General features: G+C 37.1%; 1 protein-coding gene across 1 annotated transcript; it reads right to left on the bottom strand.

The window, feature by feature from the left end:
• Window positions 1–2039: 2039 nt before the first annotated feature.
• QRSL1 (glutaminyl-tRNA amidotransferase subunit QRSL1) lies at window positions 2040–24249 on the bottom strand. Its single transcript, XM_034670917.1, has 9 exons — window positions 24072–24249; window positions 22921–23017; window positions 18451–18627; window positions 14910–15085; window positions 14708–14820; window positions 12596–12788; window positions 11940–12057; window positions 5967–6172; window positions 2040–3470 (listed from the first exon to the last, which is right to left on the bottom strand). The coding sequence occupies exons 1-9, from the start codon at window positions 24223–24225 to the stop codon at window positions 3250–3252; spliced, it is 1455 nt and encodes a 484-aa protein (XP_034526808.1). The 5' UTR covers window positions 24226–24249; the 3' UTR covers window positions 2040–3249.
• Between the last annotated feature and the right edge of the window lie 9 nt (window positions 24250–24258).

Here is a 24258-nt window from a genome sequence, read left to right as displayed (position 1 = left end):
TTTTTATTTCAAACTTTATTCCTGGTTTTATTATTTTTTGTTACTTTTATCACTTTACTGATTTCCTCAACTACTTTTATACCATTGTAATAATATGTTTTTAATAAATTCCCTAAAATCCTTTCGGATTTATATTCCACTGAGGTGTAAAGAAAAAGAAATGAAAAAAACCCTCTGAAATCCTCTAATAATTACTTCTATTTAATGTTGGCTGGGCTTTTCTCATGTTCTTTGCCTTTATTAAACCTTCAGGTTTATGTTCTAGTGTACACACTGCTTAAGTCACGAAATGACTGAGGAAGACCTACTTTCAACTGGCCTCTGGTGCTTCTAAATACAATGAACACATTTTACCCCAGGCTTGCGCACTCAACACGCATTTAACCTTGGTGTAGATAATCAGATGCTTGAGGAAGGGGAGGGAGAGCAAAAGTAGTTAATGAATGAAAATTCCTAACAGAAGCTATTGTGAAAATTCCATCCGCTTGCTCCCCTCCCTTGAGTGGAGCAGGGTATGCAGTTTGCAGCACCCCTGCGCTCTACCTACCGGTGTCCTGTAACGGTTCTCTTCCCAGTCCTTCAGTCCAAAATCCTCAAGGGGGCCTCAAAGCCTGGGTGGCCCAGTGGATTGGGTGTCTGCCTTCTGCTAAGGTCGTCATCCTGGGGTCCTGGGATGGAGCCTGGGTTGGGCTCCCCGCTCAGCGGGGGAGTCTGCTTCCCCCTCTCCCTCTGCCCGCCCCCACGGCTCATGCTTGCTCTCTCTCGCTCATTCTCTCTCTCTCAAATAAATGGATAAAATCTTAAAAAAAAAAAAAAAAGAAAAAGAAAATCCTGAAGGTATTTCTTGTTTATGTTAGAAGGTACAGGTGATTTCCTAATAGGAGTCACTGTTCCTTGTCATTTTTAGAAGCTCCTTTTTGGTACCATGCTGTCTTTTCTAGCTGGCTCAAGGTCCTCTGTGTTCCTGATGACCTGGTAGCAAAGAGCCAAAGAGAACATTCTGCCTCCCTGGTTTCAAGTGATTTTCTTGGTAACACTGGGGGCCCACACGGAACACTGACTTTCCCACTTGCTCCCTGGCTCTTGGTGGTGTTGGGGTGCCAGGTTTTGTGATCTCATCACATTTTTTTCACTCTAGCGATGCTTTTGTGGTTGAATCTAACTTCTCTTGGTTTTTGCTGGGTCTTATCAGGGAACTCATCTTACACTTGTAGCCACCGTCGCCTTTCAGAATTGCTAATAATTTCAGGACTTAATTAGCTGAGATACAAAAAACATTTCCCACTTAAATTCCCAGACAGTGATCCAGTAAAATGAGATCTACTAGATTTAGGGAAAGATGGAGAAGAAAGAGAAACAAATTAGGTATTATTTCATGCTAGTTGAGTATTATGTGAGAACAGTCAATGTTTCACTTCCCTATTTCCAGATTCAAATCATCAATAGAGTTCAAGCAGAGATACAGGAATAAGAGAAATTACATATTCTTTGAAAAAAATTCATTTCAAATTAGACACACATTAAAAAAAGACTGGGGCAAAGATTTATTATTTGTTTGCTTTTTACACCATATTAGCTCCTTCAACTAAGATGGTTTTCCCTTGTCATAAAAAAGTGCAATTCTCTCTTGTGAATTTCTTCCTCTTTCAGGGATTCAGAATCATGATTTATAAGAAAACTAGTGGTCCTGGCACAGAAATATTTTACACAAAGTTTGTCAGACTATTTGGGAGTGGAAGGATCCCGGGAGGAGAGAAAACTATTAACGAAAAAGTAACAGGCAGGGTCCCTTTCTACCATGCCACATTCCAGCGGCTCTTTGCAGAAGGTTCTGCCACTTATAGAGTTTGCCCTCATGTACTTCATATTTAGAAAAGACTTTTTCTTTACTAAACAAAGTGAATCTATCAAATAATAATTCAGCTTCCTACTTATACTTATCAGTAATATGTAAGTGCCCAATTAGAAGACCTGATCAACAGGAGAGGACAGCGGTGTTCTGGCAAAGACAAGTCCAATGATAAAACTTTGNAGTGAATCTATCAAATAATAATTCGGCTTCCTACTTATACTTATCAGTAATATGTAAGTGCCCAATTAGAAGACCTGATCAACAGGAGAGGACAGCGGTGTTCTGGCAAAGACAAGTCCAATGATAAAACTTTGTAGTGGGTACATCTATGATTTTTATCTTTTTTTCACATTGAATACAGATTCTTGTTAATGTCTCTTTGGGCTCAAGGGACCCAAAAAGAGCACTTGTAGAGAAAGCTAAGGGAGTAAGGAAACATGAGGAATAGAGAATCTGGGGTACGGGAGGAAGGCTATGGGCCTCTTATCTTTGGCATCCTTACCAAATTATCTACCAGTTTTTCATACTAGATATACTTGTATATCTTGAAACTTCCTCCCTAAAATCATGCTCCACTATCTCCCAAGTTTCAGGTCCAATATGGTCTCTTAGGTTACAACAGATGTTTCTATGAAACCAGCAAGTTCATTTGTGATTGGTAACTAGGAAAATGAAGTCACACGGAATTGTTCTGGTTCCTTGGCATGGGGTTCTGGGATGGCAGAAGTCAAATTTTCACCTTTAGCAAAACAGGAGAAAGTTTTCAGTCATTGCAGCTCTATTTTTAGAGAAATCAAGAGCATCTGCACCTGGGCTCTTCCCCAGGGAGGCACACCCCCGTCTTGCATGACTCCGGGCCCCAGCAGGTGGCACTTCCTCCAGCGCTCAGAGCTCCTCTTCTACCCCCTTTGTTCGGCACTCAGATGCAAATATTCCCATTTTATTGTGTTTGTGCGTTTTTAACACCCCCTGAGCCAGCCTCCACTATATTTGAATTGCCTATCTGCCTGGCTGTTCAGCTTCTCTCTGGAGGTACAAATTACAGCTTTTATTAGCACTTTGGTTACAAAGATGTACAAGTTCTGAGAGGCTTATCCCTAAGCTCAGTTTTACTCTAAGCTCTGTTCTTACTAATGAACATTTTTGCAGAATGCGTCATCTTCCAGGAACATGTGTCTGTGCTAACGTAAAAATCTTGTACTGTACACTTAGTGGGTACTTCATAAATGCTGACAGATGATTTATAATTAATTAACTGTATCACAAGAGTTTTAAAAAGTGATTCCAAGGAACGATTGTGTTGACAATGACCCAAATTACAGGAATTTAGCAGGATCATGGACATCTCTTGAATAGAAAATCTTCAAGTTATTTTAATTTGCATGCTATATTTATCACTACTGTTTTAGAGAAACAGAACCTAACTTCTCAATTTCAAAGACTGATGAACAATCATCCATTAGTTCTTGAAGTTGAATAACAGGAAACTGTACTTGTTTTTCAAACCACTTGGCAATTGTAAGAAGCTGCTGGTCACGAAATGCACGTCCAATAAACTGTAGTCCTATTGGCAATCCTTGGTTTGAGAGGGCCACAGGGACACTCACTGCCGGCAATCCTGAAGACAAGAGAGAAACCTATTAGCTGACTAATTCTCCATCCTAAGAAAGGGAGACTTCTGCTTTCCAGTGCTAGTAGGTACAAGACAGATAAAGTTGAAAAAATGACAAAAATCATACGATATGCATGCTTTTGTATCTTCCTTTGCTCACTTAACAATATATCTCGGAACTCACTGTGTATCAGCTCACAGAACTTTCTTCATTCCTTTTCTATAGCTGCATAGCACTCCATTATGTGGTTTGTACCATAATTTATTCACCCATTCTTCTATGGTTGGGCATTTAGGTTATTTTCAGTATTGAGCTATTTCACACCATGCCCAGGTGAATTACCTTGTGTACATGTTTTTTGTTTTTGTTTTTTTTTTAATTTATTTATTTGAGAGAGAGAGAGAGAGCAGGTGGAGGGAGAGAAGAAGAGAATCTCAACCGACTCTCCACTGAACATGGAGCCCGATGACCAGGGCTCAGTCGCACCACCAATGAGATCATGACCTGAGCCGAAATCAGGAGCCAGATGCTTGACCGACTGAGCCACCCAGGTGCCCCATGTTTCTCGGTATTCTTAAAAGTCTCTCAGATGAATAGGGATTGCTTCATCAAAAGATAAATGCATATGTAACTGGATATTGCCAAATTCCCCTCCAAAAAAGTTGTAAAAAGCAAAATGCTTTTTCCCTACAGCATTACCAACTGAGTATGTCGTTGAGCTTCTGAATGTTTGCCAATTTGTTAGATAAGAGATAGTAGCTCAGTTTTAGTTCCAGGTTTGGAGGAAAGCAAGTACAAGATCCTAGGATATCTTGTTATGCCATAAAATAAGAAAGTTTTTAGAAATTAATGGGGATAGGTTTAAAGGTTACATGCAACTTGAAAGGGCTCTTGCTGGCCAAACAATTGAGCATCAAAACCAATAATGACAGTAATTGTTTATAATACAGTGAATTTTTAAAAAAGCAAACTGCTAGCTAACATATGTAGAAAGAATGACAGAAAAATCAGCATTTTGTATTCTCCATGAAATAATTCAGGCAAGGATCATCAACAGATCTAAAACTGGGTTAAAGACTTTTGGGGAATAGGATATTCACACAATCTCAAAGTATCACCTCACCAACTGGTTTAATTGATAAAAGGAAAAATGTACCTTTACACAGAAAACACCTGGCAGTTACTTCCTTAACTAAGGAATCAACTTAGTCTTTGAAAGTGGAACAAAGTAACATTAACTGTTTCCTGGCATGAAGGGTACATAGTATTTCTGCCAAAATGTTTGACTCAACCCAATCATGAGGAAACAATCTAACAGATCTAGATTATGGATGGAACATCCTACAGGGCAAGTGCACGAGGCTCTTCAAAAAAGTCAACGTCAACTAAAACAAAAATTTTAAAAGGTGGGGATTTCTAATCAGAAACTATGCAGGCCAGAAGAAAGTAGCGTAACATTTTTTAAGTGCTAAAGAAAAGAAATGTCAAGCCAAAATCCTGTACCCAGTGAACATAATCTTTAAACATGAAAGGAAATCAAGCATTCTTAGAAAGGAAGGTAAGGGAATTGGTTAACAGCTGACCTACCCTAAAAGAATGGCTAAAGGAATTTAAACAGAAAGGATATGATAAAACAAAGAATCTTCATATACCAGGAAGAAATGAACATAGTAAACAAAAGTATGGGGAAATATAATAGGATCTCCTTCTCTTCTTCATTTTTCTACATTTTGTTTGATGACTGAAACACAAATTATAAAACAGTCTGATGTGTTCTAAAAAAAAAACCAAAACCAAAACCAAAAACCCAAAGCAAGAACTGGGAAATTGTTGTAAATCTTAAAAAGATCATAAACAAATGTAATATATCAGGGGGAAAAAAACAATTTTATAAAAGACATTTTTGGTACAATTGAGAAAATTTAAATATGGACTATATTTGGAACATTACTATATTCATGTTAGTTTTCCTAGGTGTGGTAACAGAATTGTGCTTATGCGGGAGAATGCCATCATTTTCAGAAGATTTATGCTAAAGTATTTAGCGGTGAAGTATCATGATATTGAAACTTTCAAATTATTCAGCTAAAAAAAAGTGTGAGGGAGTGTGTGTGTGTGTGTGTGTGTGTGTGTGTGTGTGTACAGGGAGAAAGAGAGGAAGGAGAAAGCAGATAAGGCAAAATGAATGAATCCAGGCAAATGGCATATTAGTATTCAATATACCATTCTTTCAACTTTTCTGCAGGTTTGAGTATTTCCAAAATAAAAGTTAAATTATGTTATTAAGTAGGTTGTGAGTATGTGTGTGCATGGTGACTACGAGTGCACGCATGCCTAAGCAGTGTACATACCACATACGCACACACATACACACATTCCTAAGCATTCCAGGAGGACAAGCTGTTGCCTTCAGGGAACAATCTAGCTAGAACCTAAGTGGAAGACCAGGGTGCCTATCTAAAAATTTGAAGAAAACCAGAACATTCCCAAGGGATCCTCACCTGCCATATTTACAGCCTGTGTAAAAATATCATCCTGGGCGCTTCGTGTCCTGTTGTCTTCTTTAATGAATTCCAGGTATGGTACTGCCTCACTCAACGTGGTGGGAGTCAGTAAGACATCCACTCCAGAGTTAAAAACATTCACAAAATCATTAGCAATGAGTCGTCTCACTTTCTGTGCCTTAATGAAATAATTCTCATAGTTTCTGTGGAAAAACAGATGATATTTTAAAGATTTTTTAATTTCTTTGAATCAATTTTCACACACAAGGCTTGTTAAAGGATGACTGGATTCTTGACCTTTATAAGCAAGCACCACTAAGATTCCTAACAACACATATAAATGATTTTTGTTCAACTGTGCTGTTATTTCTAAAAATTTGTGTATCAGGAGTTTAATCAGAATTCATTGCTAGATATAATTCTACACATATAATCACAAAATAGTGATATCATTCAACCAGAACATTTATTTTCAGGTGGAAAAAAACCCAAGTGCATAGCAATTAAATGACTTTCCAAAGGTTACAAAGATGGGCAATGGTAAAGGAAAGACTAGAACTTAGCTTCAAGAGAGGGAGTTCTGAGAGAAGGGAAACAAATAAATGAGCCCTTTAATTTCCCCAGCGTACTGCCTGGGGGCAGTTTCCAGGCCTCAGCCCAGACAGGAGGAACCTAAACCATTTTCAGGAAGTTAGAGATGGGGACTGGAAGTTCAGAGAGGCAAAGACAACTGGAATTTGCTCACCGAGTACCGGAGAGGAGAAAATAACACACAGAGAGAGCTCAAGAGATCTGCAGAGTGACCCCTCAAGTCTTTGACTGAGTACTATCTGTGCATGTAGGGAGAAGACATTCTCAAGGCTGGGGAAGAATCACTGAAAAGTCAAACAACTGCAAAGAGCTCCTATAGGGCTGGAAGCAGTGTGTCTTCCTAACAGCCAAAGTGGAAAGACTTCATAACACATGAGGCATCTGGCAGAATTCTTCAAGGATGCTGCCTCAATTAGAGTTAAATTAACCTAGACCAAAGGTCATTTTGGACTCATCCTTGCAAAGCTTTTTTAAAAGGAAGCCTTGAAAGGATCCAACAGATTCTAAGTAACTTAACTGCATCCCAGAACAAAGCCCAATACTGTTTAAAGGAATACAACAAAAATCCAGCAAAAGATAATGTAAAAGTCATCACGCCCAGCCATGCAAAAAAGCAGAAAATATAACCCATAACTAGGGGGTAAAAAGCAATCAACATAAAGAGATCCAGAAACAAAAGAAATGTGGGAATTAGCTGATAACATTAAAACAGCTACAGTAAATATGTTCCATATGTTTAAGAAGACAGAAGGAAACTGGTATCATGAAGAAACTGAAGAGATAAGAAGGCCTACTTGGAAGTTCTAGGAATGAAAAATATAAAATAGGAAATAAAAATGACACCAGATGTGACTGACAGCAGGTGACACAGCAGATCAGGGATTCTGAAGATAGTGATAGAAACTATCCAAAAGGAAGCGCAGAGAAAAAGACGAAAAAAAGAAGGAAAAACCAGGGTGGGGCCATCAGTGTGCTGTGGGACAACATCAAGCAGATTAACATACACATGAATGGAGTCCCAGAAGAAGTGGGGAGGTCAGAAAAAATATTTAAAGAAACAGTGGACAAAACTTTTCCAAATTTCATTAAAATGATAAACCCACAGATCCAAGCAGTTCAACAAACCCCTAAGCAAGAAGAAATATGCAGAAAACCACACCAAGACACATCACAGTCAAATTCCTGAAAACCAATGATAAAGTCTTAAAATCAGCTGGGGGGGGGGGAAGACATGCTATGCACAGAGGAACAAAGACAAGAATGACCACAGACTTCTCAGAAACTATGCAAGTCAAGAGGCAATAGAACAAGATCTTTAAGGTACTGAAAGAAAAACTATCAATCTAGAATTTGATACCCAGAGAAAATATCAAAATTAAAGATAAAGACTTTTACAAATAAAAGCCGAAAGAATTCATTATCAGCAGGATTGTACTACAAGAAATATTAAAGTTCTTTAGGGAGAAAGAAAATTATAGCAGATGGATATTTGGATCTACGCAAAGGAATAAAAAGCACCAGAAATAGTAAATATTTAGGCAAATATAAATGACTTTTTCTTGTTTTAAATCTCTTTAAGAGAAAAGTTATTATTTAAAGAAAAAATAAAAGAAGGCAGGAAAGTTAAAAGAAAGAACAGATGGGCCAAACTGAAGACAAACAGTAAAAATCAGACTTAAATGTGGCTCAAATGTAAATAATTATGTTCATTAAAAATAAACTGTGGATTCCTAATTCAATAAATTTGTGTTTTTTGAAAAAAAGGTAGCAGAATGACAAAACTGTAAACTGAGGTACCACATATGAAAAAAAAAATGTTAGAGGAGTTGTTATAGTTCCTGGCACATAAATGGACTTTTTAAGACTAAAAAAAAAGTACACCCAAATTCCATTTTTCCGATCACTCATGTCTATCCTCCCTTCACAAACCAAAAGAACAAGCAAACAAAACCCCTCCAAACAAAAAAGCTGACTCAGAAGATAGGGATCAAGCAGAAATTCTCACTTCCTTTTGTCAATCCCCCCAACTGGTGACCATGGAAGAAGCTTGCAGACTCTTCTCCTTCAGTTTCTTTATATGCTGTTACAGTGACCTAAACAGTCTATCAACTTGCACCGAGATACACAATTTGATTCTAATCAGTTATATTTGGCAAATGTAACATTTCCCACTTAATGAAAGGCTTTGCTTAGAAAACCTCTCNAAACAGTCTATCAACTTGCACCGAGATACACAATTTGATTCTAATCAGTTATATTTGGCAAATGTAACATTTCCCACTTAATGAAAGGCTTTGCTTAGAAAACCTCTCAGCAGGGGCGCCTGGGTGGCACAGCGGTTAAGCGTCTGCCTTCGGCTCAGGGTGTGATCCCGGCGTTATGAGATCGAGCCCCACATCAGGCTCCTCTGCTATGAGCCTGCTTCTTCCTCTCCCACTCCCCCTGCTTGTGTTCCCTCTCTCGCTGGCTGTCTCTATCTCTGTCGAATAAATAAAATCTTTAAAAAAAAAAAAAAGAAAACCTCTCAGCGACATTTCATTTTCTTTTCCTACTCCAAAATCATTACACTCATCTGGTCAATATAGAAAAGAGTCTTTCATTTTTTTTCCATTGCTTTTTAAAAAGTTTTTATTTTAATTCCAGTTAATTACCATACAATGTACAATGTAGTGATTCGACAATTTCACACATCACCCAGTGCTCAGGTGCTCACCACAGCAAGTGCGCTCCTTAATCCCCATCACCTGTTTAACCCATCCCCTCACCCACCTCCCCTCTGCTAACTATCAGTTTGTTCTCTATAGTTAAGAGCCTGTTCCTTGGTTTGGCTCTCTGCTGCCCCCCCCCATCCCACCCCTTGCTCATTTGTTTTGTTTCTTAAATTCCACATGAATGAAATCATATGGTATTTGTCTTTCTCTGACTGACTTCTTTCACACAGCATTATACTCTCTAGCTCCATCCATGTCATTGCAAATGGCAAGATTTCATTCTTTTTTTATGGCTGAATAATATTCCATTATGTGTATACACCACATCTTCCTTATCTATTCATCCAATTGATGGGCCATAGAGCTGCTTCTATATCTTGGCTACTATAAATAATGCTGCTACACACACTGGATGGATGTACCCTTTTGAGTCACTGTATTTGTATTCTTTGGGTAAATACCCAGTAGTGTGACTGCTGGATAGTTCTACTTTTAACTTTTTGAGGAACCTCCATACTATTTCCCAGAATGGCTGCACCAGTTTGCAGTCCCACCAACAGTGCAGGAGCTTTCTTTTGTTTCCATATCCTCGCCAACACTTGTTGTTTCTTGTGTTGTTGATTTTATCCATTCTAACAAGTGTGAGGTAATATCACATTATAGTTTTGATCTGCAGGAAAAGAGTCTTTTAATATGGAACATAATCAAGTATTTTTAGGTTTTTTGTTTTTAAGCTTTACTAAAATATAATTGACATATAAAATTGTGTAATTTTAAGGTGTACAATATGATAATTAGATATATGTATATATTGTGAAATGATAACCACAAGAGCATTAATTAATACATTTATCACCTTATGTAATTACAATTTTGTGTGTGTGTGGTGAAAACATTTAAGAAGTACTCTCTTAGCAATTTTCAAGTATACAACACAGTACTGTTAACTATAGTAACGTTGCTGTGTATTATATCCCCTNTTCCCCCTAAATTTTTTTTTTTTTTTTTTTTTTTTTAGATTTTATTTATTCATTTGAGAGAGAGGGAGGGGGAGAGAGAGAGAACATGGGCAGGGTGAGGGGCAAAGGGAGTAGCAAACTCCACACTTAGCAGGGACCCTGATGTAGGGCTCGATCCCAGGACTCTGGAAACACGACCTAAGCCAAAGACAGATGCTTAACTGACTGAACCACCCAGGTGCCCCCAGAACTTACTCATCTTATCACTACAAGTTTTACCCTTTGACCAACATCTCCCCATTTCCCCTAGCCCACAGACCCAGGCAACCACCATTCTACTTTGTTTTTGTGAGTTTGGCTTTTTTTAGATTCCATATATAAGTGAGGTCATACAGTACTTGTCTTTCTCTGACTTATTTCACTTAGGAAAATGACCTCAGCATCCATCCATGTTGTCNCACCATTCTACTTTGTTTTTGTGAGTTTGGCTTTTTTTAGATTCCATATATAAGTGAGGTCATACAGTACTTGTCTTTCTCTGACTTATTTCACTTAGGAAAATGACCTCAGCATCCACCCATGTTGTCACAAATGGCCAGTTTTCCTTCTTTTTTTATGGCTGAGTTATATTCCTCTGTGTGTGTGTGTGTGTGTGTGTATACCACTTTTTTTTTTTTTATTCATTCATCTGATGATGGACACTTAGGTTGTTTTCATGTCTTAGCTATTGTGAATAATACTCTGAGATAGTGATTTCATTTTCTTTGGATATATACTCAGAAGTAAGATTGCTGGATCATATATGGTAGTTCTATTTTTAATTTTTTGAAGAACCTCCATGCTGTTTTTCATCATGGCTGTTCAAATAATATTTTTGGAAAAAGTAATCCTAAGTATCAGCCCTAAAGGGATACACAGATGAACAAAATGCTTTCTATCCTTGAGAGAATGTAGAAAAACTCCAGGAAGCTATTCATTACAACAATCATTCTTGCCTTTTCACACTTCTCATGTCCTCTATGGCAGACTTGGTGGTATACAAGATGAATCTTATTCACAAGATGATGAATAAGTTTATATTGAAGACAATCTAAGTAAGAGTCCTAGTAATTTAGAATTCTTTCTTGGAGCAAACAGATACATAATGTAGGGGAAGACTAAGCTGATTTACTAAATTTTTCAAGCTACACCAATGTAACTTCCTGCTTAAGTCTCTAACAACATAAGCCAATATGGCAATAATAGTCAGGGGACATTTAATGAGGCTAAAATTCTTCAGGGCTTCCTACCTAGTTTTGTATTAATCATTTAGCTAGAGTGTCAATGTTTTCTTTGCATCTGAATAGCCAGAAACTAAAAGTACTATAAAAGGTCTTTAATTAAGATTTCTAATTCAAATATTACGGATTTTGCTCCTTTAGCAATTATCTCAACTTATAAGACCTGATAGACATGCTACTAACGTACTCTTGAGTGTTCAAGAATGGAGAGAATTTCTAATTACTTACTCTTTTATTTAAGATTTTATTTATTTATTTGAGAGAGAGAGAGAGAGCGAGAGCAAGCAGGGGAAGAGGCTGAGGGAGAAACAGACTCCCCACTGAGCAGGGAGCCTGATGCAGGACTCGATCCCAGGACCCCTGGGATTATGACCTGAGCCAAAGGCAGACCCTTAACCAACTGAGCCACCCAGGTGCCCCATTACTTACTCTTTTAATAAGAAAAAATTTCCTGAGAGAATTCTTCCTCTCACCACATCATTAAACCCTTCTCGCCTGGTTGCAGCATACATGGCTTCAGTAGACACATCAATGTCACACCTGTGACCTAAAAACAAAAAAGAGATAAACATTATATGAAAAGGAAATAAAGTTTTGGCTGAAAAGCAAGTGTAGATTCACATTTCTGACCAATGCTAAAATTTTGGGAGACTGTCCTTAGTGGTTCCTCTTCTTTATCTGCCAAGAATCAAGGAGAGAGGAGAAAATAACCAAGAGGGAAACTTCATTTATTCACCTCCTCATCCATCCATCTATCCATCCATCCCTCCCTCACTCCCTCCATCCATTCAAATATCTACTGAACTCCTACCATGTGCCAGGCACTACATTTGACAGACTGAGAATACAAAGATAAGATACTGTTCTTGTAAAATATTCACAGTTCAGAGAGGGGAGCCAAACATACAGAGACATTTATGATGAACAGTGTAAGCAGAAGGCTAAATGACAAAGGTAAGAGGATTCACTGGTTTACTCGTCTAAATCATTAACATTATCTCCGGGGACAGTTTTTGTCATGAATAAGTAAAACTTCCAAATGCTGGAGACAACTACCTTAAAAGTCCCAAACACAGCCATCTTACCATATTCTAGCCCGTCAAATCTTGCCATATTTGATGCCACTTCCGATGTACACAATACATGGTAGCAGACAATTGAGTAACTGGTATGGGGCAGGGACACTTCAATTACTTTGGCCCCCTCAGACTCAAAGAGGTCAGCAGCTTTGGACCAAAAAGATCGCACTTCACTTGATAATTCTGGTGCAAGATATTCCTTATTGGAAAAAGTCAAGATATAGAAATTAGAACATTTGTATAGATGGTTTTATAAAAATATGTACTTTAGGACCTTTGGCAATACATTAGAAAATCTAATTAAATTGCTAGTAGGAGCTGGAAAGACTGAACTCATTTTAGAGTGTTTATGGCATGACAAGCACTGTACTCGTTATTCATGAGCTGGATATCACAATATCAAAGATGAGAGAAATGGCTGGGGAACCTGTATTTGTTAAATGTTCATTATCAGATACTCTGCTAGACGCTTTTCCAAGCATCTTAATGCTTTTGCAGAAACTTTTGTATAAGGAGTCTCAGATTGAACATTTTTTTTCCAAGTGGGCTCCACGCTAGAACCCAACATGGGGCTTGAACTCATGACTCTGAGATCAAGACCTGGGCTGAGATCAAGAGTTGGATGCTTAACCGACTGAGCCACCCAGCTGCCCCCTCACTTAATGCTTTTTAACAATCCCACGATGTAGATATTATCGCCCTTCATTTTATTAATGAAAAACACTGAGACAGGACAAGTTAAGTAACTTTCCTAAAGTTACACAGTAGGTGAGTAGAGGATCTAGGATTCTAAGCTAGGTCTCTTTCTACAACCTGTGCTCTCTCTAAATCCTTAAAGGAAGGCACAGCTATTATCTTAACTGAAAATTTTAAAGAAAGTATTTCTCTACAGCGGGGGTCTCAACTGGGGGCAATTTCATCCTCTTTCTCTCAACCAGGGGACATTTGGTAATGTCTGCAGGCATTTTTATTTGTGGGGTTGTGCTGTGGTGCGGGGGCTGCTTCTAAGGGTAAAGGCCAGTGATGCTGCTAACATCCCACAATGCACAGGACAGTGTCCCACAACAACAAATTATCCAAAAAACGACTGCTAAGCTTGAAATTTAGGCCGGGGATGGGTAGTAAGGAGGGCACATTTTGCATGGTGCACTGGGTGTTACACGCAAATAATGAATCATGGAACACTATATCAAAAACTAAGGATATACTATATGGTGTCTAACATAACATAATAAAAAATTATTTAAAACAAAAAGTTTTTTTAAAGGTCAGTAATTTAACACATTTACTTTCATAATATATGAATTACTCAGTTGCTACTGTAATAAATGTAGTAGTAACACTAATAATGGTAGTAAAGAAGGTAACATGTATTAAGCCTTTACTATGCAAGGTATGGCTCTGGGCTATGTTGTTTACATCTGGGATTAGCAGATTATGGCCTACCAGCCAGATATAACTTCCAGTTATTTTTGAAAATAAAGTTTTACTAGAGCACAGCCACATTCTTCCATTTACATATGGTCTGTGGCTGCTCTCACATGACAGTGGCAGAGTTAAATAATGACAATAAAGACTGGATGGCCCACAAAGTCTAAAATATTTACCAAATGACCCTTTACAGAAAAAGTTTACAGACTTCTGCTTAGCATGATTGATTTTTTTTTGAGGTATAACTGACATGTAACATTATGATAGTTTCAATACATGATTCAATATTTGTATATATTAAGAAATGATCATCACAGTAAATCTAAGTTAACATCAGTCACCGTACACAGTGACAGAGTTTTTTCCCTTGTGATAAGAACTTTAAGATCTACTCTCTTAGTAGCTTTCAAATATGCAATACGGTATTATTAACTACAGTCACCATGTTGTATATTATATCTCCATGATGATTACCAAATTTAAACTTCACTACTCTCTGAGATCAACGCTGTTATTATCCCCATTTTGTAGATTGGGAAACTGAGCTTAGATTAAGTCACGTGCTCAGGTTGCATAGCTAATAAAAGTGGCATAGCGGGATTCAAACCCAACCAGTCTGTTTCCCAAGTCTGTGATCTGTGTTTAACTTGACAGCATTTCTGTAAAGTAATAAAAGGGAAGAGTTACCTTCGGAATTCCTATACATAGTTTGCTCACATCTGTCAAAGTGGGAAGTGTAAATGGTTTAACAGGATCTTGTACTGTGGTAGAATCTTTGGGGTCATGGCCAGCCAGCACACCTGTAAGGAAAAATATTTTGGAATGACAGACATATTGTTTTACAGTGAAACTTATAATGTTCTGAAACTCTACGGCATCATATAAATACCCAACACGAGTGCTGCATCATCCACACATCTGGTTAAGATTCCTGGCACATCCATTGAGTTCACCAGGGGAATGAGGCCGTGACGAGAAACTAAGCCATAGCTTGGTTTGAAACCAACAACCCCACAGTGCGCAGCTGGATTTCTGGTCGATCCTCCTGTATCTGATCCCAAAGCCCTGGAATTTAAACGGAATTTTCTTTAAAAGAATGACATATCTCCAATTATATTTGGAATCGATTTTTAAGTGTATACTTTTAAACGTTATTTCCCCCGGTTATACAAAAGTAAGATACGCTTGTCTCAGAAAACTAAAATATAGAAGAAGTGTAAAGAGGTAACAAAATATTCTACCGCCTGAGGCAAACAGTGTTAACATTTCGGCATATTAACTTTAAGGTTATACAAAAGTAAGATACGCTTGTCTCAGAAAACTAAAATATAGAAGAAGTGTAAAGAGGTAACAAAATATTCTACCGCCTGAGGCAAACAGTGTTAACATTTCGGCATATTAACTTTAAGACTTTTAAAATGCAGTTTTCTTTCATGGTTCAGGTCGTTCTGTAATTATAAGTTCCCATCTCTTTTTTTCTTAGCATGAGCCTTGTGCTAGGCCATTACAATTACTGAAAATTTAAACTATGTGTAATATTCCATCATATCAACTGGTGATTCCCAGGATTTTAAAGCCCGTTCTCCTACCAGTATACATACAGACACCTTNTAAAAAAATAAAAAAATAATGCAGTTTTCTTTCATGGTTCAGGTCGTTCTGTAATTATAAGTTCCCATCTCTTTTTTTCTTAGCATGAGCCTTGTGCTAGGCCATTACAATTACTGAAAATTTAAACTATGTGTAATATTCCATCATATCAACTGGTGATTCCCAGGATTTTAAAGCCCGTTCTCCTACCAGTATACATACAGACACCTTATACCTTGCTTTAATGGCAGTTTTACAGTATGCCTTTACAAACGAATCAAACCTTTCCCAGAAATTCATACACAGAACCTTCCGCTACCTCATTTGGAATCATGGATAGAAATGTACTTTAATTTATTTAAACATTTATGTTGTTGCCAACTAGGATAATAACTGCATAATAAATTACTTTGTAATAAACACCTTTAAACATAAATCTTTGTCCATCTGTCTCATTACTTTTTAGGCTGGCTTCTAAGAAGTAGAGCTAATGAGCCATAGGGTCTGCCTGTTACTCTAAGTTCTTAATCTGTATTGTCAAATGACTTGTCAGAGAGGCTCTGCCAATTTATATTTTCAGCTGCAGTGAATCAGATTTGGTCTTATGTTTCATTATCATCACTGAGTACTAGCAGTTCTTTAAAGGTGGTTAATCTGAATAACCAAAAAGCTTTGTTAATGTGCATTTCTGACTAATTTTTCACATTTATGTGTATTTGCATTACCCAACTATGACGTGTCCATTTCTTTGCTCAGTTACCTACAGAGTATATGTTTTTCTCATTAAAAACAAATCCAAAAACTAATCTTGAGGACATTTTGCTAAGCGAAATAGGTCAGTTATAAAAGCACAAATACTGAATAATTTTCACTCTAGGTGCCTAGTCTTCAAGTTCATAGAGACAGAAAGAAAAGAGTGATTGCCAGGGGCTGCGGGGACAGGCAAATGGGAAGCTGTTGTTTCAAGGGCACCGGGTTTTAGTTCTGCAAATGAACCAAGTTCTGGAGATTGGTTGCACAACAATGTGAATGTATTTAACACTGAACTGTACACTTAAAAATGGTTAAGATGGTAAATTTTAGGTTATGTACATTTTACCATAATTAATTTTTTTAAACTATTTCAGAGAAAAAAAGGTTTTTCTGATTAGAAAAGTGTATGTGCCAACTAGAAAATTTAAAATATTGTATAAGTATATGACGCATAAAGTGAAATTTCTCTTATAATCACTGCCTCCCTAATAATCCCATTATCAGTTTTGATATACTCATCCAGACACTTCCATGGAACTAACATATATGTGTATGTAATTATTACTTTTAACAGAAAGGAGGTCATACCGTACATAGTATTCTGCAACTTATTTTCCACTTAACAGGGTATCTTTGATATCTTTCCCTGACATTACAAAGCACTCTAGCTCATTCCTTTTAGTGGGTACATAATACTCCAAGAACCTTCCTGTTTTTAAAACTATTATAAAATAAGCAACTCAAAAGGGGGGGGGAAACAAAGCAGAACACTTGATAGTTTGGGACCCATTCAATCTGGAGTTACTTGGGGTCTGTGCTTCTCTTGACTATACCCAGAAGAAAACTTTGGACTGAACAAGGCTCCTACCAATCACATGGCCCTTGAGCTCTACAGAAAATGCAAATTAGATTGTCTTTCTTACCAAGTCCATATAAGCTACAAAATCAGGCTGTTGCTTTCACAATTTCTAAAAGGACACATTTTCTTATTAGGATTCACTGACGGCTGTGTAAAAGTAAAACCTACATTTCCATAGGAATTATGTGTCAAAATGCCATCTTCTCAAAGCACACTCAGAAAGATGAACGTTAAGTAGGGTGATGAGGGTAGAAAAAAGCACCTAATCTTGCAGTCCTAACTTGTCAGAACTCTCATTAATATTAATGCAATGCTATAAAATTCCACAGAGATAAAATGAAATGGTTTTACTTGTAAATAAGATTTCAGAGAAACTAAAAAAAAAAAAAATTGAAGAATCTAAATCTCCATAGCTCTAAAAAATATAAATAATTTATTGGTTGCAATGTCTGTGAAAGAGCTTAGTTTCAGCAGATAATTAAGGAGAAATAAAATACACACAGTACTACAAAAGAAACACATTCAATTATCTACCGAAACTGAGAAAGTAAATAACAGTGGTATTTATTTACTCTTCCTCAGGTGGTTAAGAAATGCTTTACAAATGGGATTTAAAACATAAAGCATGATGGATGGATTCTTCCCAAATACAAAAATAGGACAGTTGAACAAACAGCTCCTAACAAACGTGAAGAAAACTTTACTCGGTGCTATACAATTCTAGTTGCAGACTTATGAAAACACTATTTTAAATATCCTATTGATACATATCAGGAGCATTCCCCCCCCCTTTTTTTTAAACAAAAGTCTGATTTAGCTGAAGGATAAACCATAGTTAGCATCTCAGCAGCATTCAACTAAAGCCATGGTGTATTAGCCCTATAATCGGTGAGCAGACACCCAAATAAATTATTTTAAAAATGAATTCAATTATGCTAGCTGGTTTAGTCTGCAAGATCCATAAAATCATGTTTTTAAGAAAACCAGATACTATAGAGGAAGAGTTTAAATATTATCTTAATGTTAAATGTATAAAATGCACATTACATATACTGTACAGTTGAGCGTATTTATAAGATATAGTTATATACCGTTGAGCACAGATAACTCACTAAAAGGAAATAAAAATAGCATGGTATGAAGTACTCTATTGTTGGATTCTGAGGACGGTTTATGACTATTTGTATTTGGTTGGGCTTTACAGTACAAACAGAAAAAAGCATCTTACGCAAAGCATGTGAACGCTGCTACCGCCGCCGCACTCCCTCCTGAGCTTCCTCCAGTTATAAGCCAGTTCGAATCCTCCTTCTCACCGTGGGGCTTCTGCTTCCTCTTTTCTCTGTATTGTTTTGAATAACTCCAGGGGTTTTTAACTGGTCCGAATACACCATCTGTGCTTCCAGATCTGAGATGAAGTGAAGCAAGATAGCTTAATGAAACTTTCATTTTATATGAAAATTTCACCTCCTGACTATATTATTTGCTTCTAACACTGTATAATCCACTGGAACTTGAACTGGAAAAGGCAAGAAGCCTGCTTAGATGTAGCCTTCATTAATTAGATCGTTGAGGAGGTGGAGGACGGGAAGTAAGAGCATGTGCGAGAAAGTAGAGAAAACCAGTCTGTTAGGAAAAGAGGATCTTTACCCCGGTCGATCATCCAGCTCCGCTTATGAGGATCTCCCTTGTAAATTAAGGTCTTCCAGCTGAAGAGTGTCATATATATTCAGAGAGTTAACAAGAAGTCCTCTGAAGGATTCCCTCTCTTAACCAGATGTTTTAAGACAGGCATAAGTTGAATACTAACTTATTTTAGAAGTTCTGAAATAATTTCAATCTTACAGGTAAATTGTAAAAACCAAAATAATATGAAAAGAACTTTATACCCTTTACCCAGATTCACCTGTTGTTAGCAAATCACCCAATCTGTTTTACCATTTGGGTGCTCTGTGTGTGTCTGTGACAGACACAAATACTTCTTTTTTTTTTTTTTTTTAAGATTTTATTTATTTATTTGACAGAGATAAACAGCTAGCAAGAGAGGGAACACAAGCAGGGGGAGTGGGAGAGGAAGAAGCAGGTTCACAGCGGAAGAGCCTGATGTGGGGTTCGATCCCACAACGCCGGGATCATGCCCTGAGCCGAAGGCAGACGTTCAACCGCTGTGCCACCCAGGCGCCCCAGACACAAATACTTCTTGTTCCTGAACCACGTAAGGGTATTCATNGATCCCACAACGCCGGGATCATGCCCTGAGCCGAAGGCAGACGCTCAACCGCTGTGCCACCCAGGCGCCCCAGACGCAAATACTTCTTGTTCCTGAACCACGTAAGGGTATTCAGTGTGCGTTTCCTAACACAAAGGACCTTCCCTTACGCAGTCACAGTACAGTTACCAATCTCAGTAGACTTAACATCTGTACAATACCTTTATCTGATCCGCTGTATGTAACCCAGTTTGGTCAGCTGATCCAATAATGTCCTTTCCAGCATTTTACCCCCTCCCACTACAGGATCGAGTCTTGAGTCGGGTGTTGCATCTAATTATCACCGTCTCTTTAGCCCCTTTTTTGTACTTTTTAAATCATTCACCAGCCAATGGACATTGAGTTATTTCCAGGTTTTGGCAATTAGGAATAAAGCCACAATAAATATTGTACTGAAAGACCTTAGCCATTGCTTTTGTGTAAATAAAAGTCTTCATCTCTTGGGTAGGGATGTAGGACTGAGAACATTGGATCATGTGATGTTTAACTTTATAAGAAACCGACAAACTATTTTCCAAAATGGCTACACCATTTTGCATTTCCTACCGACACCGTATGAGAAACCCAATTGCTCTGCATCCTTGTCAGCACTTGATACTGTCATTTTTAAGCCATTCTAACAGGTGTATGCATCTCCTTGTGGTTTTAATTTGCATTTCCTGAATGACTAACCATGTTCAGCTTTTTTTTCATGTGTTTATTGCCAACTATATATCTTCTTTAATGAAATGTCTGCTTACATATTTTACCCTTTTTTTTTTTTTAATTGGGCTGTTTTCTTATTTTTGAGTTGGGTAAGGTTTTATATATACTGGATGCCAGCTCTTTCTCAGATACATGTTTTGCAAAGATTTTCTCCCAGGCTGTGGCTTGTTTTTTCATTTATTAGTAGAGTATTTTAAAGTAGAAAAGTTTTTAATTTTAGTGAAGTCCAATCTATCAGTTTTTTATTTTATGGATTGTGCTTCATGTGTCGCATCTAAAAAATCTTTGCCTAACTCAAGGTCACAAAGATCTTCTCCTACATTTTCTTCTATAAATTTTAAGTTTTACTTTCCTTAAGCTCTTTTAATCTGGGAATATTTTCTTAGCTTTTCTTCATTTTTTATGATATTCATATTTTAATAGACTGTTTCTCATTTCAGACTTATCTTTTGTTTCCTTGTTCTTAGTTTCAGGTTTAACATTCTCAGCTGGAATACTGCACAGAAGATGGTGTGACCTCAGGGAATCACATCTAGTATTACATGATGTCCTCTCACCCTCACTTTTTGATTATGTTCATTTTGATCAGCTGTTCAAGGCAATGTCCTAATAACCCATGTTCAAGTTTACTCCCATGGATTAATTCATTCAAAATATATTTACTGAGTGCCAAGAGATACCACTGTAAGTAAGAGAGTCAAAGACTTTGCTTCTATGAAACAGGGAGCATAGACAAAGCAAATATTACAAACGTGACAAGTGTTATAAAAGGGAAAATAGCGCTTTTGGTGACACGCTGAATGCTTTCTCCACCAAATCAGGAACAGGGCAAGGGCATCTGCTCTTACTACTTCTACTCAGTGTTGTACTAAAGTCCTAACCAGCACAATAAGAAAGTGAAATGAGAAGAAATAAAACTGTCTCTATTTGTAGACCACATGATCATCTACATACAATATACCAAAGAATGGACAAAGATCAACTAGAACTAATAAGAGAGCTTAGCAAGGTCAAGGGATACAAGGTCAATACAGAAAAACAAATTGTATTTCTATACACTAACAATTAGACATTGAAAAAATACCATTTTACCATGAAAAAACTGAAATACTTGGGGGGTGCCTGCATGGCTCAGTCGGTTAAGGATCTGCCTTTGGCTCAGGTCATCATCTCAGGGTCCTGGGATGGAGCCCTGCGTCATAGTTGTCGGGGGTCCCTGCTCAGCAGGGAGTCTGCTTCTCCCTCTCTCTCTGACCTTCCCCCCAACTTGTGCACTCTCTGTCTCCCTCTCTAATAAAATCTAAAAAAAATACTGAAATAACTGGGAATAAATCAAATTATACATAAGATTTATATGCAAAAAATCAGAAAAATACTGCTGAGAAAAATTAAAGAAAATCTAAATAAATGGATAGATATATAAGGGGTTCATGGATCAGAAGATACATATTAAGATGTCAAATCTCCCCAACTTGCTCTATAAATTTGAAACAATCATAATCAAAATCTCATCAAGCTTCTTTGTAGAAATCAGCAAGCTGATTCTAAAACTTCTAAAATGCAAAGGACCTAGCATATGTCAAATAATTTTGAAAAAGAAAACCAAAGTTAATGGACTCTCGCTACCTAATTTCAAGGCATACATAAAGCTACAGGAATTGGGGCGCCTAGCTGACTCAGTAGGTTAAGCGTCTGTCTTTGGCTCAGGTCAGGATCCCACAGAGCTCCATGTTGGGCTCCCTCCTTGGTGGGGAGCCTGCTTCTCCCTCTTCCTCTGCCCCTCCCCTTGCCCACTCGTGCTCTCTCACTCTCTCTAATAAATAAATAAAATCTTAAAAAAAAATAAAGCTACAGGAATCAAGATAGCATGGTATTAAATAGAGATACACAGATNCTTTGGTGAGAAAAAGCAACAGAACAGAATCCAGAAACAGATCTATACATGTATGCCCAACTGATTTCTGACAAAGGAACCAAGGTAATTTAATCAGGAGAGGATAATCTTTTTCTTTTCTTTTNTTTCTTTCTTTCTTTCTTTCTTTCTTTCTTTTTTTTTTTTACAAATAGTGCCAAAACTATTGGACACACGTGCAAATAAATGAACCCTGGCTTTATTCACACCTTATACAAGAAAATTAACTCAAATGGATCATGAGTCTAAAGGTAAGAACTATAAAACTTCCAGGAGAAAAATCTTTTTAACTGTGGATCAGGTAAAAATTTCTTAGTTAATTAATGATACAAAAAGCATTAATCATAAAAGAAATAAAAAGATGAAGTGGACTTCATCAAAATTAGGAACTTTCACTCTTTAAAAGGAATGTTCAGACAAGCCAGACTTGGAGAAAATATTTGCAAACTACCTGACAATGGACTTGAATCCAGAATATATAAAAGAACTCTTAGAACTCAGTTAAGACAAACAACCCCAATAAAAAAAAAAAAAAGGTAAAAGATTTGAATAAATACTTCACCAAAGAAGATACATGGGTAGCAAAATAAACACATGATGTTTAACATCATTAGTCATCAGGGCAATGCAAACTAAAACCAAAATGAGATCTGACCATATACCTATTAAACAATGAAACAATCTCACAAAGAGACTGAGAAACTGGCATTAGAGTCCTCAAGAAATCACCTCAGGGCTTTTGGGTACCTACATTTAATGAAATTAAAAACAAAGATGAAAGAAATACAAGAAAAGAAAATTTCAATTTTACTTACCCCATTGCAAACTCATCTAAATTTGTTTTTCCCATCAGGATAGCTCCCTGATCCAACAACTTCTGAACAACTGTAGCATTATAAGGTGGTACACAACCTGAAAAAAATTCAGTTATTTTTATTGTAGGAGAGAAAACAGTGAACATGTAAATCACATGCAAGAAACAATATTTTAAACTACAACTAAGCTATTCATATTGACAGATATTAATTATTCCTAATTTGAGTAGTAGGTAGTACTTTCTTCCAAAAGCTAGTTAATTTTAATTTTTCTACTGCTAATTGTTATGTTTTCCAAAGACAGCTGGTATATTCANACAGCTGGTATATTCACTGTTTTTATCATCTAAAAACATTGACTTTAACAGTTACTACTACATAATACTGAATGATAGAGATGTACCCAATTCATTTGAAACTAATAATACATCATTATTTTGCTCATTGTACTTGAAATGCTATATCCCATAGTAATTTTTTATCTATTTCCAGACAGAAATAGATCTTTATTCTCAATTGAAATTTCTTCTAGTGTATACTCCAAGACAATTAACAACAATCTACCTATAAGAGGAACCTGGGGCATATTCCTTATAGACTTTCTTTTAGTGTGTAGCACTCTGAATAAGATTTTGCCATGTCTTTTCCTTCTAGGATCCAGAAATCTTGAGAAACAGGTTTCCTTTTGACCTACTAAACTGTAAAAAATAAAACTAGGCATCACTACGTACTCAGAGAAATACAGTGATATAAGAGACGGGAGGAGTTGGGAGGCAAAAAACAACTAGACAATAGAAGTGAATCCTCACACCACCCTCAAGAGAGGCGATAACAGCCACTTCCTCCCTAGTCCTGTGGTATCGATGAGGGAGTCAGAGGGCGCTGAGTGTGTGTGTGGTGGTCAGTTAGTAAATCTTCCTAAGTAGGATTTCTAAAACATCCTAAACAGGATACATCCATTAAGCTGGCCTACCTCTAAGGAATACTTCTGCATTCTGAAAGAGCCAATAGTAAGAATATTCCAGCCTAAGTACTTCTTTTGCAGGTATAATTAGTCTGAGAATACCTTGGTGCTTTAGTATCTTATCTTTAATTTAAACTGAAGAAGTAGTTTCATAAAACTATTAGTGCTCTGGAGGATTAAACTTTACCTTTCAGCATGTTTGATGCACATGTTGTCTCAATGCCGGAAGTGCTAAAGTTGTCTTTTACTGCAATGGGAATTCCATCTAAATCCCCAAGTGAGTGACCTGCGTTAAAAAGCCAAAAAAGAACAGGAGCTATATGCAGAATATAAAGACACATTACTACTAGTTATTACAATACCTGTTAGTTTTT

Source organism: Ailuropoda melanoleuca, chromosome 10 (assembly GCF_002007445.2).
Source record: "Ailuropoda melanoleuca isolate Jingjing chromosome 10, ASM200744v2, whole genome shotgun sequence".
Lineage (NCBI taxonomy): Eukaryota > Metazoa > Chordata > Mammalia > Carnivora > Ursidae > Ailuropoda > Ailuropoda melanoleuca.
This window is presented reverse-complemented; position numbering and strand designations above follow the sequence as displayed.